The sequence below is a fragment of the Sphaeramia orbicularis genome, chromosome 1 (assembly GCF_902148855.1).
Source record: "Sphaeramia orbicularis chromosome 1, fSphaOr1.1, whole genome shotgun sequence".
Taxonomy (NCBI): domain Eukaryota; kingdom Metazoa; phylum Chordata; class Actinopteri; order Kurtiformes; family Apogonidae; genus Sphaeramia; species Sphaeramia orbicularis.
In genome coordinates this window covers 49,281,866-49,298,808 of record NC_043957.1, presented here as the reverse complement: position 1 = coordinate 49,298,808, position 16,943 = coordinate 49,281,866, and the positions used below count along the sequence as shown (strand labels likewise).

General features: G+C 38.4%; 1 protein-coding gene across 3 annotated transcripts in view; it reads left to right on the top strand.

The window, feature by feature from the left end:
• inpp4b (inositol polyphosphate-4-phosphatase type II B) overlaps positions 1–16,943 on the top strand; it is a 306,898-nt gene that overhangs the window by 51,495 nt on the left and 238,460 nt on the right. For all 3 annotated transcript variants that reach the window (XM_030140356.1, XM_030140349.1, XM_030140365.1), the window contains one exon: positions 6,588–6,704. In XM_030140356.1, the coding sequence (XP_029996216.1) occupies positions 6,588–6,704 (117 nt within the window). The remainder of the gene's footprint in view (positions 1–6,587; positions 6,705–16,943) is intronic.

Here is a 16,943-nt window from a genome sequence, read left to right as displayed (position 1 = left end):
CTCTGTCTGTCTTTTTGTCAGGGTTCTGTTGCGATATAAATCCAGATTTGCACTGAGCTCAAAGCAGGGCATTAGTTCCACTGTGTCTGTACTCGTTATGCTGAATCAGGGCTGTGTGTTGGGGATGTGGGCACAAACCACAGAGTCTCATGGCTGGGCAGAAACATGGCATCAAGGCTGGTGATACCGTATCCAGAGAGGCTGAAACAGGAGGCAGTAGATGTGTATTACTTCCCTTCTGACATTGCATGGCCGGTTTCTGGAGGATCAGTGCGGTTAGTGTAGCGGTAAGGAGGATGGGGCTCTTGTGTGTGCAGGTGAATATAAATACACTGGTGTTTTTAGGGAACTTCATCTTTTAAGTTTTGATTCTCTGTGGCTACAAGGCTGTGGTCAGTCATGGTCAGATTAACCTGGGATGCTGGCACACTCGCATTACACTCATATAGTACAGAGTTAGCAAATGTGCTCACCGTACAGATTTCTGTGTAAAAAGGAAAAGCGTAAGAACTGATTTGACTAATTTACTCAAGTAAGTGTCGTGTTTGTGTCATGATCATGGATGCTGTCTGTCCATATGTGATGTCTGTTTACATCTCTGTCTGCGGTTCTGTGCTGATGTATTGTGTGTGATTATACAAGGTGTACCAAAAAAAAAAAAAAATCAATTTGAAAAATTACCCCCAGTTCCGCATTTGATAATTTTTGGAATTTTCTTTTATGGATGTCGGTAGGTAGGGGATTGGTGGGTATTTGTTGAAATTTACAGACCCAGGTTTTCATGCATGAGTGAGAAGGGGCAAATTGCACAATCCAAATTAAAACTGGATTGCGCAAAGTAGCGGTGGGATTTAAATCCAATCAAAGGTCATGGGAGGGGACAATGGGCATCCATCTTGTTTTCCACAAAATGTCCAGGTTACAGCATTAACACTTCGGCCACCATGTCAGTTTCATTTCTTTACCCATAGTAGCTGTTCCTGCCTTTCAAAGTTAATTCAACTTGTTTAGGCCTGAAAATGTGGTTAACCCTAACCCTAACTTGGCCTGTCCTCAGTGACATTTTCAGGCCTATACAAGTTGCTGTAACCTGGCAATTTTGTGGAAAACAAGATGGATGCCCATTGTCCCCTCCCATGACCTTTGATTGGATTTAAATCCCACCGCTACTTCGCGCAAACCAGTTTTAACTTGGATTGCGCAATTTGCCCCTGCTCACTCATGCATGAAAACCTGGGTCTGTAAATTTGGACAAATATCCACCCATCCCCTTCCTACTGACAACCATAAAAGAAAATTCCAAAAATGATCAAATGTGGAACTGGGGGTAATTTTTCAAAATGTATAGTTTTGTTTTTTGTTTTTTTTTATACACCCTGTATTGTTTGTGCTGCTTTTGTATGTTTGGATTATATGTGCTGTCTCTGTATGATTGTACTGATGCTTCACTGTTCTCTTTTATCTTTCTTATCTTTATTGATTTATCTTTTCTCTTAGCTGTCTTAACTCTGTTTTTTTTTATGCGCTGTAATGTATTGTTTTTTTAGGGTGCCTATTGTCATCAGGCCGGGGGCTACAGCAGGATACTAACCATGTTGGCTAAACCTGCCCCTTTTTACTGGTATTGATACAGTTCATTAATTGGGATTGTCCACGATACAGTAAATTAATAAACTAAACTAAGAGTGTAAAAGTAAATGTATTCCTAGTATAAAGGATAAAGGGTACATAAAAGAAACCCTCTGAAGAATATTATATAGAAAGTTAAGTCAATCTAATACACCGAAACTCTTAAATTAAATACAACACAATAACAAAAACTATACAGTGGGAAAAAATGCCCCTCTAAAAAGAAGTAAAAAAAAAAAAAATTAAAGATATTGCTTGGATGAAGCAAAAAAAATCTGCCAACAGAACAAGTGAACATTATCTTGGTAAGATTTCTTGAAATAAGACTTTTGAAGATCTGTATCTCACTGAAAAGTTACTCTTTAGGTGATTACGTCTTATTTTAAGTGTGATGAGATATTTTGGCTAGAAATGAGAAAAATACACTTGGCAAGATTTTGATTTTATCCAGTGTATTAATTTCTCCAATGCAGTGTTCAGCAACAGGACTTGCACCATTGCTGTGTCTTTTATCAGTTGTCAATTCTCTGTTTCTTGTGTGTTTTGTCTTGTTTTATCTTTTACATAATTTTCTTTTTTTTCTTGTTTATATGGAAACACCAGGGGATCTTTTCTGTGTTACACCCCATTGTAACCATCCATTAAGGTGGACAGAATTGAGAATTGGCTCAAATTCATTTAAAGTTTTTTTTTTGTTTTTTTTTTTTCATGTAAAGGAATACAGATATTAATTTCTGTTAAATGTGAGGAGTACAAGAAAGACTTAAACTTAAACTTAAACTTAGACAAACTTTATTGATCCACAAGGGAAGTTACTTGGTCATAATAGTCACTCTTGGAAAAAACACAAGCAAAAAAGGAAAGTAAGTGTGAAGAGATAAAAGCAAAAAATAACAAATAGAATACACTAATAAAGCAGAAAAAAAACAACATTAGGTACAGTATTAGTATTATACTTAGGTAGTAATTCAGGTCCCATTTGTTCTGTCAAATAATGATACTTTTAGAGTCCAGATCAGCAATGGTGCAGATATTTTAGTTAAAGATGTCTTGTCCAAATTGCTGATTTTAAGCAAATGAACTCATAATATATGTTGGTAATGAGGTATTGTTAAACAGTGGATCAGTTAACACAGTGGTTCCCAACCTTTTTTGGCTCATGACCCCATTTTAACGTCACAAAGTTCTGGCAACCCCAGACGTTCAAAAGGAAGACTTTTTTTTTTTTGCTAAAATTAATTTGTTTTTGATGATGTAACAGTTTGCTATACTACGTTCACAACTAAATGTTAATTTTAGATAATATTTAGTCTATATAATGTATATTATTCTGGACGGAGGCAGAAAAGCCAGGTGTAGATTACAGCACAAAGTGAGAATTTTCTTTTCCTTGGTCAGGATATGTACAGTCAGTCCAGCTTGTATTTACAAGGCTGACAATTAATACTGAAAAAACAAGAACTCAAACTATGAATTATTAAAGAGCTGCGGCATCTGAAACTGACCACGATGAACATTTGAAAGACAAACAGAACCACAGTGCTTCGGTTTCAGCTTCACAGTTTGTCATGTCTTTTATTTATTGGGATTGTCTCTCTCAACTCACCCTATATGTTTTATTAGTAAGTTGTTTTTTTTTTAAATTATTATTATTTTTATCAATTACTAGAAATTCCAGGCGACCCCACATGGAGTCTCGACCCCAAGGTTGAAAAACACTGAGTTAACACCATCTGAACTACACTTTGCCTGTTATTATATCAATATACATTACATCTGCATGAATGTATGAATAAGTCATTATTAAAGTTGAACCCCTTTGATTCTATTTTAGTTTTTTTTTACTGACGGGTGTGACCATACATTCATGCATGTCTGCCAGTCTGTCTGTGTCACTCTCATTACCACTCCCCTGTCTGTCCCTGCTTAGTCCCCAAGGGTTGTGCTCTAGAGACGCCCAATCAGACCAACAGAGGAAGAGGAAGCCCCCCCGTGTAAACACAGAGTGCTTTGAATTGGTTCAAATAGGCAATACCGAATAGCTAAACAACCCTTAAATCTTCCCAGAGAAGCCCCTCAGCTTCTCATGCAATAAATTTCACTTGTAATAGAGTTTGTTACCCATTGTATGCATGTTTTTAAGGCTACACATAAATCATTTGTGGACAGTGTCAGAGTAAATAAGCAAACAACACAATCATATTTCAGAAGTTTGCCAAAGCCCCCTGTTTTTGTTAGAATACTTTTAGCTTTTCTATTATTTCCACTCAGTTGTACACACTAACAACAGATTTCTCATGCAGTTATGAAGGTAAGGAAATAATACTGTATCATTTTGCACAAAATAAACCCATCAGGCATTTGTTATGTAAAATAAAAGTGTAGGCTGAAGCTATGTCAGGAGGACATTGAACACCTATTGTTTGGAATTAGGTTTTTTTTTTTTTTTTTGGTCTGTATATATTGTACATACAGATCATGCAACACGCACTTTTAACCCTTTATCTGGAAAGTAACTGTTTTTGGTCTTTTCCACATACATTACAAAACAGTGACAGCAACAGTTCCAGTGAAGACAGTGAGTCAACAATCTCAGGTCCAATGTGGTCTACAGGGTCTGTAAGGTCCACCTCTGCATGAACAGTGAGTGGACCTGCTTTGTTAGGTACCATGAAGTAATGGTACTAATGTAAGGAATGATGTTCAAAGGGAGAATGTGGATGTGGACAGGGGTCTGAAACAGCACTTATGTTGGTCTAATGTTAGAAAAGTAATGTTCTAAAGTACATGTTCTTTTCACCTTACATGTGTTTTTCGTGTATATTTTATATATACCCTTTAGATTTTTTATTTATTTTTTTGCCACTTACAGGTAAGGAACCAAATATGGTACCTTCACTGACCTTGATATTTTACATAACAATTAAAGTTTTTGCAAAATTTCACAAAAGTAACAAGTGGTACCAGGCACAACAAACCCCGCCCCTTACCTCACCCCTTTGACCTACCTTTCCCAAAATGTAATGACATCTATTCTGGGTCACTGGCAATCTATGAACCCAATCTGGTATGAATTGAACCAATAGTTTTGCTGCTAAAGTGTAAACAAAGAAACAAAGAAACCAAACCAAAAATGATACCCCTTGCCTTCCCTTTGGGAGGCGGGGTAATAAAGTCTTGTTCTGTACTCCAATAACACACTAAGGCTGAAATGTAGAATTACAGAGTATTTATATGAGGGCCCTATAAAGGGTTAACCCAGTGTTTTTCAGCCTTAGGGTCAGGACCCCAGGTGGGGTCCCCTGGAATTCGAATGGGGTCGCCTGAAATTTCTAGTAATTGATAAAAAAAAGAAATTAAAAAATATTAATAAAATATATTTTTTAATGATTAATGTTTATTTTATTATAATTAAAACAACACACACTTTTACTAATAAAAATCAAGATCAAATAAAATGCCGGATATAATATCTGAGAGGGCATACCTTGATTGACCTGATCATGTGACCATGCGCAGTCGCAGTCAGAAAATGTCAGATTTTTTGCCTCCCTGGCCGCACTCAGACATCTCCAAGAGAAACTGAGAAGCAGACACCAAAAAGATGCATTAGATACATTATATAGCCCAAATGTCATCTAAAATTAACATTTATTTGCAACGTAGTATAGCAAACTGTTACATGATCAAAAATAAATTAATTTTAGCAAAAAAATGTCTTCGTTTTGAATGTCTGGGGTCGCCAGAAATGTGTGATGTTAAAATGGAATCACTAGCCAAAAAAGGTTGGAAACCACTGGGTTAACCCATCACTAGCTCAACATGCAGGAACACACCAAACAGTGCACACTAGAGGCAGTGGGCTGCCATGTCAGGTGCCCGGGTAGAAAATGGGGGTTAGGTGCCTTGCTCAAGGGTGCATCCACCAACAATTCTCTGCTGGTCTGGGGAATCAAACTGTCAACTCTTCTCGGAGCTGCTTGTGAGCAGTTTGTCTGGTTTGACAGATAAACCAGACAAATCAAACAATAGGCTAATAATAATAATAATAATAATAATAATAATGGATTAGATTTCTATAGCGCTTTTTTGGACACTCAAAGCGCTTTACATTATTGACCCATTATTCATTCATTCATTCATTCATTATTATTATTATTATTATTATTATTATTATTATTATTATTCATCTCTCACGCTCCCCCTCTGGTTACAGGATAAAGCAACACATGAGCATCAGAACAGATATACATATAGCATCATAGTTATGAACATTTTTCATCACAGGGTAAATCATTTTTTTTGTGTGATTTTTTTTGTAAGCTTGCACATATTACAGCATTGTTTTATGTTATTGTTAAAACTAGTCCATAGTTTGCCACAGATTTCAGATGGACACCTTTTTGTCCTAAGCAGAGTAAAACTATAGAGGCCCTGCAGTGGAAAAGGTGCTGAAGTTAAGGGGATGGCTGGTTATTGTGATTATTGTGTGTGAGTTTTAGCGATTGCCATTCAGCCCTCTGGTATTTTTACAGACCCATCACCGCCTGCTGTGCTGTGGTTGGTTTAATCCCATTGCCGCCCTGCCACTGTGCCAACTTACCTTTCAACATTTGTTGCTCCTGGACTCCAGTCTCAGTTGGGAGACTGTAGTTATGCCAGAGCTCCAGGTAGACCCACCAGGGAGGAGCTCTATCTTCTCCCTTTTCATACCCAGGAGAGCTGGGGGGGGGGATGCCGGGAGCAGGAGGACGACAGACTGAGCCCAGCTGTTGGCTCATTTTTGCACCAAACTCCCCCCCACCCACCCTTTCTCCCTTTGGCTTCCTGCTTTTTCCTGCTTTTTCATCAACATATGTGTTATGGTGTGACTGTGGTATGTACTACACTGCCACACGTGTGCACACAACACATGCAATATCTCACTATTTTTTGTGTCTTGTCGCTTTCTTTGACAGGCGAACAAAGATCCGCTGTTTCTGACGGGTGTGACCTTTCCTTCAGAGTTTCCTGCGAGCCCAGAGACATTAGTAAAGCTAACTGTGTATGATGCAAAGGACAAGAGCCAGGAATCAGTGAGTAAACACTTGTTTCTTATAGTTTGTGCAGGTCTTGAAAGTCTTAAAAAGCATGAAATTTTGAAATACTGTTTTCCAGACCTTGAAAAGTCTGAAGTTTTGTGTGAAAGTTTTCATAGCCGAATTTTAGAGTGCGCTCAAATGCACACAGTCTTGTAAGATGAAAAATACACGAGGAAAGGATATAAAAAAAATTCATATGATTTCACTAACTGGTCGATACTGGAATAATTCTAGTGAAACTTGTTTGTGTGATATCCATGCACTTCTGTGATTTTTATATGGTTTGAAACATTTCTGTATTTACTGTGAATTATGTATTTATTCATTCATACATTTATTTATTTCTTTATTAACTTTCTTTATTGGAAGTAATTTCACAGGCGTAACAGTGCAATGTGATCAAAAGGACTTCCACTCTATGATTTTTCTTTTTGTCCCTCTCACAGTCCCATGCAAATCCAATACTGACAAGTAATCAGTACAGAATAGATAAAACGATTGTCTAATTAACAAAACAAAACAAAAACAAAAGTAGCTAAAATTAAACTATACAAATGAACAAAAAACAAACAAAACAGAACCCAAAAAAAAGGCGATGGGGGGGGCAGCATTGAAACACATAAATAGTAAGAACATGGGTAGTTTTAAAAGCCAGATATTAGACAAGTTTGAGTAAAAGACAGGCTCAGGGCCCATTGATCAAAGCCGGTTGCTTATTTAATAGTGTTATGGATGCTGGGAGAGAAGAGTGTTTGTAACAGTTGGTTTTGTGCCTGCTTGGTCTATAGCGCCTCCCTGAGGGTAATAGCTCGTATTCCAGGTGGAGGGTAGGGGATGGGTCTTTGACAATTCTGTGAGCCTGATGAACATCTATCTGTTCATATATTGATTGGAGGGAATGGTAATCTTTGTTTCCTACTAGCAGGATTGTACCCGTGGTGCCATTGTACGATTGCATGAGAGGCTAAAATTGGCCACCATACATCATAACATTTGAATACGGACATAAAATTGTGCCTAGTAGATAGTCCAATAATGTTTCTATTCATTTGGCGAGTTTGGCGGCGATCGGGCCAGTGAAGGCTGAGGAAAATCCGTACAAACGCCCTCCCGTGCTGCAACATCGATCGGACGGACACAGAATGTGCATTATATAGTAAGATTACTTTCATGGCAGTTTTTACCAGTTTTTCAGTCCTAGATCTGGACTGCACGGTGAGTGAACTGAACCAGGCCACCATTCCAAATCTGATTAGGCTTTCAATAGCAGCTTTGCAAAAGTTTGGAAAAAGTCTGGAATTTTCATTTGGATAAAGAGCAAACGCCCTGTTTGTGTCTTCATATGTTGTATTTCGCAGGTGAGCAATTGAGAATCAGGTGAAGAATGTGACGCAGTTTATTAAATTTGGTGTGCTATACGTATACATTTTCATCCTTTTGCGTGTTGTTTAATGCCATTTGATGGCGTGTCATTGCGCTAGCCGCTAATCACGCTAATTGCTAACCCTGAACCAAATCCTTACCCTAACCGCTAATTGGGCTAGCCGTTAATTGCGCTAATCGCTAACCCTAACCGCTAACCACACTAGCCGCCAATCACGCTAATTGCTAACCCTAAATCCAACCCTAACCGTAAACCTAACCCTGACCACTAATCGCACTAGCCGCTAATCGCGTGCTATTTTGCGTGGTGTAAATATACATGCTGAAAGCTTATAATGCATACAGATAATGCAGGCGTGTTATCTGTACACAATTCATGATACCACGTTGAGAATACTGTATGTTCCAAGCCACTTGAGAACTTGCCAGTGCAGCCACGAGCTTCAAACTTCACAGAGTATGAATGTGAAACACAAAAAATGCAGCAGAATCTCATTATTTTTACATAGATGCTACAGATGTTGAGTAACAAAGACTTTTGGGTGAATTACAGCACAAAGTGAATTACAGCCCAATTTCCATAATCCTTATTTTGAGTCAAACTCAAGGTCAGACCTTTGCCTTGGCTCTTGAAGGGAAAGGGTGTGCAGCATTCGATGAGCAGCTGAGCATGGCAGCCCATACTGTGGTGTCGATCTCCAGGGAAAACCAGCCGGCACATCAGTGAGAATACGCAAAAAGAGCCAGACATAGAATTCTGAGTGTGTTGAGCCCTCTGATTCAGATATTACACTGACTTCATAACAGGCTCCTACATGTGGGCGGAAGCTCGATCTTAATCAAACACCCTCATTTAACCCTGCGTGTTGAGATCTTAATTTGGTGTAATATACCAATGTTTGAGAGCTTTATGATGACCAAAGTCTCGGTTATAGTCATGGCTACTGTTTCCAAATGGTTCACATTAACACCAACGATTTTTCCCTGACACAAAATCAGCAGTAACACAAACTCATGCTAACCCATAAAGACCCAGTGCTACTTTTGTGGCACTTCCAAAATAGTTTTTTCTCTATATTCAACTTTTCTTAAGTGATTGATCACCATTTATTATATTGTCGTCTGTATTTTGCGTTTTTTTGTGTGTAAATCAGGTATTTTCCTATATTTAATTTACTGATAATGTAGATGTTCATGAAAGCTCAGATTAAAGTTATTATTACTACATCGACAACACACAAAACTGAAGAAAATGTGACTTTCTCAGTAAAATATATCATTAACTGAACATAAACCAAGTGTTTCTTTCCATTGTCATTGTTCAAACTCCATGAATTTACAGGTGAATTAATGTTGTAGAAGATGACGATGTTGCTACGGAAACTACAGAGCCTCTGAAAGTCAAAATGGGTGATATCTGATGACCGTGAAAAGATGACAAACTGCATTTTATGCCAATTATTTACATGTATTGATAGGAATAACAGATCAACACGTATTAAACATTTTAGATCAGTAGATGGTTTTGGTCGCCAGGTTGCTGTTTGGGTCTTTATGGGTTAAGAGCCTTTTTTTTTTCTGTATATGCGACTTTATTTGCTCATTTGTAATGTGGGTTGTGTTATGCTGATTAGATATATTGCAATTTGTAAATTTTGGTCTTCGGTTTGTTTCCATCTGGTGAGACCAATTCTTATTACACAATCAAGCACAAAGATCAACTGTTGTGACCACTGAGCCCACACACAAACCTTTTCAGACCCTCTCATGTGTTGATTCCCCACATAAGCGCCGAAATATATATTTAATATTCCCGTAATAATAAATAGAGTGGGCAGTAAAAAGTGACGAATAGTAAATGATGTGCCTAATTATTTAGTTGTCCATACTTTTTTTTTTTGCAGAAGTCAGGCAGGCTTTTTTACTGCCAGACAACTAAAAAATCATGTAGAGTACAAAACAAAACTCTTCAGGATGCCTCTTTTCTGGTTTCAAGAACTGCATGACATCCCTTATTCTTTGGAAATGTGGCCTTTGAAGGAATTTACACTTTATTTTTAGTAAAAGCTAAATAGGAAGACTTTCCATTCTACGTTTCTAATGAAATGTGTTTGCTTGCTGTGTGTGTGTGTAATGGCATAAATGCATGTGTTTGGTTGAAAAGTCATTTGTGTTTTCTGAATTCAGCCGTGAAACATAATCTCAGATGGAATGTGTTGTTGTGTTATGGGAACACAATGGTTTATTCTAAGATGTGCATTGAATATTCATGGTGAACAACACCCTTGTGAGCTCTGCACTGTATAAACTCCCAATTTCTCCCCGCCTCCTTCCTCAGAGTGTTGTATATCCAGTGTTGCATGATGCCATGAATTGCTTTACCCCAAGAGGTTTGACTGAATAGAGCACATGATGATTGCAAGTCAATGGTGTAATCCTGAAACCTGCCAACACAGGGTGTATAAAAAAAAACTATACATTTTGAAAAATTACCCCCAGTTCCGCATTTGATAATTTTTGGAATTTTCTTTTATGGACGTCGGTAGGTAGGGGATTGGTGGATATTTGTATACATTTACAGACCCAGGTTTTCATACATGAGTGAGCAGGGGCAAATTGCGCAATCCAAGTTAAAACTGGTTTGTGCCAAGTAGCAGTGGGATTTAAATCCAATCAAAGGTCATGGAAGGGGACAATGGGCGTCCATCTTGTTTTCCACAAAATTGCCAAGTTACAGCATTAAGACTTTGGCCACCATGTCAATTTAATTTCTTTACCCATGGCATCTGTTCCTGCCTTTCAAAGTTAATTCAACTTGTTTAGGCCTGAAAATGTCACTGAGGACAGGCCAAGTTAGGGTTAGGGTTAACCTAACCCCTCCCATGACCCTTGATTGAATTTAAATCCCACCACTACTTCGTACAAGCCAGTTTTAACTTGGATTGTGCAATTTGCCCCTGCTCCCTCATGCATGAAAACCTGGGTCCGTAAATTTAGACGAATATCCACCAATCCCCTACCTACCAACGTCCGTAAAAGAAAATTCCAAAAATTATCAAATGCGTAACTGGAGGTAATTAGTCAAAATGTATAGTTTTTTTTTTATACATCCTGTATAGTTACTAAATTCAGGTTAGTAACTTTGAACAGACTCATTTTACTTACTGTTTTATTTGACAAACTCCTTCAGAAGTTATGAATGTGTGGCGATGTGAATTGCGAATGTCCTTTTTTCTTTCATGCTGTCCCTCACTGTCTCTGTGTGAGTGAGATTTCTCAGTAGCTCCTGTCAGTCTGTCAAGAATATCACTGATACAGAAGAACAACATTTCACTCAAGCTTAGCTTTTAGGGCTCAAGGCCAACCCGGCAGCCTTACAGGACAGGTTAGTCTCTGTACCCCCTTTACCTTCAATCGAAAAGTTTGGAATGATGAGCACCATCCAAACTTTGTATAGATGAAAAAAAATATCCCCAAATCTGTCCCCCTTCTTTCTGCCATCATCACGCTTGAGGATCTTCCTTTCCCTCTTAATCGTTTTTTTTTTTTTCTTCAGGTACCAGTGCTTCGGCGCTGTGTGTTGCTTTTAGATTCTTGACTCTGCTCGGCTGGGTATGACGTGCTTGTCTGGGTCTCATTAGAGAGCCTTTAAGTGACACATCCATGACCCTAAACATGAACATGCACAATGCATCAGCCCCCAGCCGCTTAAGTGGTAGACGGGAAGTCAGTCAACCAAGACTCAGACATTTAATGTAGCTTTTTTTTTAAAGGAGCACGAGCACGGGCCAATTTGCTATATTTGTGTGTATATGTTTTACAAATTGGCTGTCAAAAGGTTTTACATATCACTTTCTGCTTATGCAATGAAAAGCACAGAATGGTGTAAAGACTGAATATATTCTTAAAAATCTGCATATTTCCCTTTGGTAAGCCGTTCTGTCATTTCAGCATAAGAGTTTTGGAGTGGAAATAAGCAGCGAAAAACGATGGAGGGCAGTTTATAGATGACTGCTTTAACATTCGTACAGGACCAGAGAATTTCATAGTAGGATGATTTCCCTCCGCCTTGGGTCTACCATTTAGATATTTTCAGATTACACTGGCTACATGGTCATGAATATTTGAGAACACACACAGGGCTGAGAGAATGATAAGCGAGGGAGAGAAGGTGTGAGAAGGAGTACAGGCGGGTAAGATATCTCAAAGGTGTAAGTGATCCTCCCTCAAGCCTCTGTTGCCAAAGGATAACTGGGTATAGCCTTACTTTGTCACCTATGTCTTAGGTGCAACTTCACTTTGAGTGGCTCCCCGAAGTGATGTTATTCCCTTCAATCTACATTCTGTTCTCTGAATCCACAGTATTCTCTCTCAATGAGCACTTTATTAAAGCAATTATCATAGAATATCCTCAAGCTCAACGACTTAGACAAAGGTCATTCAGTGTAGATAGAGATAATAGATATAATTTTCTGCATCTGGTCTCGAGAGATAACCATCTCTTTCTGTCATGGACAAAGCACAAAATAATTACATTTCCAATATGGTCAGAGAAACGCACAGTGAATAATCATAAATGAGAATAGTCTGGAGTAAGTATGAACTTTAACCTGTTTTGGAAGTTAGAGTGGAAGCCAAGTTCAGGGGATCTGGTGTATATTTGAATTTTGAAGGATAAATAGTTGGTTATTAAATTAGATTTTTTTTTTTCTCCATCAACAATGAATGAACAGAACTAGAAAATGCTGTGTGAAAACTACTCTTGGGGGTGGTTTTAGTACAAACATTGAATATCTAATGTAGGATGTGCACATTTAAACACACAGGATCTTCAATTCATTTCTTAGATGATGGTTTTCTGTGCAAATATTGTTTGTTGTTTTATTGCTTAATTTCACTCTGAAGATCAAATACTAAAAAATTAAGGAAATACACAAAGGCATAAAATAAATACAAATGTCAAATCAAACGTCAACATTATTAAATTGTTTGCCACATAAAGACAAATTAGCCTTGCATATTTCAAGGGTCCTCTGTCTTTATTCATTTATAAAATATACTCACGGAATGCAAACACATCCAAACAACCGTGGAATATTAAATTAAAGGTATAACAGAAAGTTATGAAGTTCTTTTTATATTTACTCACTAAAGTTGTCTCTTTTGGTTCTTGGCTTGGAGGGAAAATGGTGTTGAATTCGAAGATTGTATGATACAAGTAACAGAGCAGAGATGGAGGTGTACGGTTGGCCAGTCGGCTTGTGAACTTATGAGTTACTGTATGATTTGCATTTTTTTATTTCCTAGAACACAAATAAACTCACTAAAAGTGAATAAAGGTGTGAAAAACTAAATGTTGCAAAGTAAGTTTTTACACTTTGGAGAAGTGGAGTTTGTGTTTCAATAAAATACAAAGGTATATAAAATGTAGATGCTGTATCTGTGTTGTATGTCTGTACAACGGAGTATTTGGATGTGGAGTCGGAGTCAGGAGTGGTGGGATAGTGATGTTAGCGGCTTCACTGACACAAACTTCATTCATAATTTTCGAATGAGAGGAAGAACGTTTAAATATATCTGTGACTGCCTCTCCATAACACTCTCACAACAAGACACTCATCTCCGGCGACCTATATCTGTTTGCAAGTGTGTTGCAGTCGGGCTGTACTGGCATTTAAATGATGTAAAGGTCGGATAAATGCGACTTGGCTGTTCAGACTGACGTCACATTGCAAAATATGCGATATTTATTGGATTTAAGACCACATATGAAAGTGGCTGGGGTCTGATTGGAAAAAATCGGATTTGTGCTGTTCAAACTGTCTTTAACGGGTCAGATACAGGTCAAATAGCAGCAAAAAATCGGATTTTGGCCACATTTGGCTGCAGTCTGAACGTAGCCTAATTGACTAACTTCTTTACATTTAATGCTTGTAGATGGTCACAGTGGACGTTTTTCAGCTTTGAAATGATGTGAAATTTTGGATGGATGAATGGATGGATGGATGTCTTTGTACGAGGACCCCCAGTCCACCACTTACATGCCCAAGTCTTACAAAAACTTACAAACATGAATAAGTATAACACAAACCAGTTCGAGCAGACACACAAACACAGATGTTGTACATTTATGGACCAATGAGGCGACTACAGTATTTGTCGAACTACAGATTTTCTGAAAAACCGTAAACCATCAGTCAGTAGCGTAAACCCTGGGCCGCAGTAAATGGGGGATAAATGTGACAAATTCATGGGGCCCAGCATTTCTGGGGGGCCCATAGAGCCGTGGAGGGGGCCCAGTGGATACAGGTTAGAAGTTGTGAAACTTTCGTGTTAGATCCGCTGTATAATAGAGGCATAGAAACTGGGAGTTGGATGTTGAACGCATGTTGAGTTTTGCTTTTGCGTCACGCCAGCGTTAGTTATGTTAGTTATGGACCACACTCCCACATGTATAACTGCCCCCTCCCACCACCGCCACTCTGACAAATCGTTAAGATACTGAATTTTATAAAGGGCCCACATCGATTAACGTTCATGGAGCCCACATTTGCTAACAGTGCCTCACCGGTAAACCCATTTATCGAACCACTCAATGTTTTGGCGCAAGGCAAATTTATTTGTATAGCACCATTCATACACAAGGCAGTTCAAAGTGCTTTACAAAGACATAGAAACACATAAACTTACATAAGACAGTATCAAAACAAAACCTTAAACAAAAGGAAAGTGCAGAAAAGATGCTCCACTCCACAGAAACCACCGCCCCTGGGGTTACCGGCCTCGTCACGCCCCGGGGACTCAAAGAATCCCAGAAGCTCAACCAGTTGTTAAAAGCTTCTCTGCGAACAGCGGGTTAACCCACAAGTTTTATGAGCTGGGTTAGACACAGTTATTACATCCCTGAAATCGAGTTTTGGGGATATAATGATTTTACCCCAAACGCTGCCGCCACCAAATATCCTTCCTGTGAACGTGATAACTAGGACAGATTTGGTTAGATTTCTTCTCCCTTGATAACCAACTTAGGGGACCCCTAGTGGAAGAACCCTATCGATTTCAGTGTCTCTATGAGTATTATAAGTCATCCAAATGGGGGTGCTTTAGTCGAAAATCTGTTTTTTGGACATAAATCAAGCAATAATTGGCCCATTGAGATAAAATTTGGTTCATATTGATCATCTTACAAATGTCCATTTTCAGGCGACCATCCAGAGGTCATATGGTGTCATTTTCATTCACTAGGTGGAGTTTTCTAGGGAAAAATTGGTTCTGTGACCATTATTCTACCACTATCAGGTCGATGTAGCTCAAATTAAGTTCATATCAATTGTCTAACAGTTATTGTGGATAGATTTATATATAGCAAATGATTGGGGGGGCGGGGGGCAGTGTAAGCCTTGTTATTAGACTCAATTTGTCAATCTGTAGCACACTTTTGGCAAAACTGCACACATCTGTTGCTAAAACCCATTTCTCAGTGTGGTGATCATGAGCTACAAAACAGTGAACACAGGCTGCAGAGGTTAAAGACAAATACAACACTGTTGTCATCAGACACTTTTGGACACTCTTGTATCAAATGGTAATGAAGTAAATTCAGAAATACAACAGTGAGTTGTTCAAGACGGTGTAAACTTTGAGGAAATCATCAGTATCAACCTTTCTACCATTGACCGTGTCCTTCAACACAACAGGATTCACATTGAGCGAGTTTAAAGAGTACCCTTGAACACAGCTCAGAAAATGTGAAAGATTTCTGATGCCAGCCAGTGCAACACACACTTTTGTGAGAATATAAATCCATACCAGGCCACTGTTACTGTACGGGGTGTGTTTGAAGTAGATTCCATAGGAAGACCCAATGAATATGTTTTTATAGTTGAAGCAGAACTCTGGCAAACAGAAGAAGGAGATACAGGAACATACCTGTCCAGCATATCATGGTGGATTCTTCTGCCCAGATGTGGCACAAAGACACCATGCTGTGTCATCAGTTTAATTTGGAAGATCTACAGCATTTTTGTATGTTTTACAGTAATGTGCTTTTCATTTACAATTTTCTTTGACCTTTAATGAAATGCCAAATGTATTTTCATTTCCTCAGCTACCAGCGCACGAGAGCAGGGTGCATGTTTTCCATTTTACTGTGTAGTTAGTGTCTACATGTTGACTTGGTATACTTTTGAGTGCTGGTAAAAATGTTTTGAGGTTATTATTTGACTTAGCAAGAAGACTGAGAGGGTTTATGATTGTAGGCTGAACTTTGTAAGTACAGTTTTGAGAAAACTGTTCCATCTTTCAAAAAATGTGTTGTAGTGACTGTGAAAAACTAGCATGAAAAAGAATTTGCCATATGCCATATTAGATGGAAAACAGCAAAGCCACTGAAGAGCCACAGAAACGGGGATTAGTCAGAGGCTTTGAAAAACCAAAGCAAGTGGAAGAATTGTAAACTGTAAGAATGAGAAGTGTCAGATGTCTACCAGCAGTTCACAGGGTAAAGGCAAAAGGCAGCTTCAGGCTTTTTGACAAAATGGAGAAAATTTGCTATCAAAGACCTGGGGTTACATCTATCAGCTCCTCAGTCAACAGCTCAGCTAGTTTATTGTAGGAAATGCTAAATGTAACTGGCACAATTTTAAATCCACTGTAAATAGTTTTTTTTTTTTTTCATCCATTTATTTAGTTAATAACTCATTAAGGTAACAATGAATCAAACACTGATGGACAGGAGACTTGATGGCTAACATGACTGTCTGGAAATAATTTTGAGTTAGTTTTATTCGTTATTATAACCCCTCGGCCAATTATTGTAATCGTTCTTTCTGTCTGTCCATTCAATGACAT